The following is a 1484-nucleotide window of genomic DNA, read 5'->3' as shown; positions in this document are numbered from 1 at the left end:
TAACAAGAAAAAGAGGAATTAGGTGCGAATTTAAAATCTAAGAGAAATAAAATTTTCAAATTTAACTAAAATAAAAAAAAGTCAAATATTAATACTTCCTCTGTTCCGTTAGTGTTAGATTTTTTTTTTGGAATGTCTCATCATAGTTAAATTATTTTATTTTTTAAACGTAATCTCTCTTATTTCATTTTTTTTCTTCTATTTTATACTCACTTTTACTTTATTAACATCATTCTCACTTTACTTAATTTATTAACTATTTTCTTCTTAATTGCCGAACTCAAAATAAATATCTCAAACCCTAAGTAGTAAGTAACACTAGAATGGAGGGAATATTATATAAAAAACTTTTCGTAGGGAAAGTATTTTTCTACTAATTTTAGTTAGTTCATTCTAGGGCCGTTATAATTACCCCGCACACACCACATTCTCTATATATAATAGCAATGGTTTACCAAATTCAACAAACCAAAAATCTTACAGAAATAACTAAAAAAATGGCGGAGAAGGTGATTCTGCTGAATATGTTAGCTGGCATGTTCGGAACGAGGGCTCGGGTGGCTCTAGCTGCAAAAGGCATGCAATACGAGTACAGAGAGGAGGACTTGCGTAACAAAAGCCCGCTTCTTCTTCAATCAAACCCCATCCACAAGAAAATCCTCGTTTTGATTCATAACGATAAACCCATTTGCGAGTAACTTGTCATCGTTGAGTACATCGACGAGGTTTGGAACCAAAAATACCCTCTTTTGCCCTCCCATCCTTACCAGAGAGCCCAAGCTAGGTTTTGGGCTGATTACATCAACAAAAAGGTACTACTCCCTTCGTACCTGAAAATTTATCACTTATTTCCATTTTTGCTCGTCCCAAAAAATTTGTCACCTTTAATTTTTTTTAGACCCCAATTCAACTGATACATTCTCACTCATATTTTATTATAAAAGTAATATACTCCAAAAGTAGGACTCACGTGCCACTAACTTTTTTAACCCATTTTCTATTACATTTTTCAAAACCCGTGTCGGGTCAACTGGTGACAAATTATTAGGGACGGAGGGAGTACTACTCTTCTCTACTGCCCTTATCAATCGGATTGTTTTTATTTTATAGTTTGTTTATTTTTTATGTTGCAGCTCTATGGTCCTGGAAGGAAGATCTGGACGAAGAGTGGGGAAGAGTTAGAAGCGGCGAAGAAGGAATTCGTAGAGATTCTGAAGCAGTTGCAATCGGAGCTGGGAGACAAGGCCTTCTTCGGTGGCGAGAGATTCGGGTTTTTGGACGTGGGGTTGGTCACGTATTCGACGTGGTTCCACACCTACGAAAAGTGCGGTGGTTTTAGCATTGAAGAGCACTGCCCCAAGCTCATTGCGTGGGTGAAGAGGTGTTTGGAGATAGACTTTGTGTCGGGATCCTTGGCCGATCCGGCCAAGGTTTACGACTTTGCTTTAGTACTAAGGAAGGTTTTCGGCATCGACACCTCCTAA

The 1484-nt window shown here is 37.5% G+C and overlaps 1 protein-coding gene across 1 annotated transcript; it reads left to right on the top strand.

Moving 5' to 3' along the window:
• Positions 1-497: 497 nt before the first annotated feature.
• On the top strand, positions 498-1484 carry LOC121808920 (probable glutathione S-transferase). The gene is made up of 3 exons (XM_042209479.1): positions 498-678; positions 760-812; positions 1134-1484. Exons 1-3 carry the CDS (start codon positions 498-500, stop codon positions 1482-1484), a joined length of 585 nt encoding a protein of 194 aa, XP_042065413.1.

This window comes from Salvia splendens, chromosome 6, assembly GCF_004379255.2.
Source record: "Salvia splendens isolate huo1 chromosome 6, SspV2, whole genome shotgun sequence".
NCBI lineage: Eukaryota > Viridiplantae > Streptophyta > Magnoliopsida > Lamiales > Lamiaceae > Salvia > Salvia splendens.
This window is presented reverse-complemented; position numbering and strand designations above follow the sequence as displayed.

Coding starts and splice junctions, on each gene's coding strand:
- LOC121808920 (XM_042209479.1), top strand. CDS start 498: ATGGCGGAGAAGGTGATTCTGCTGAATATGTTAGCTGGCATGTTCGGA. Junction 679..759: donor CCTCGTTTTGATTCATAACG/ATAAACCCATTT, acceptor TTTTGCCCTCCC/ATCCTTACCAGAGAGCCCAA. Junction 813..1,133: donor CTGATTACATCAACAAAAAG/GTACTACTCCCT, acceptor TTTATGTTGCAG/CTCTATGGTCCTGGAAGGAA.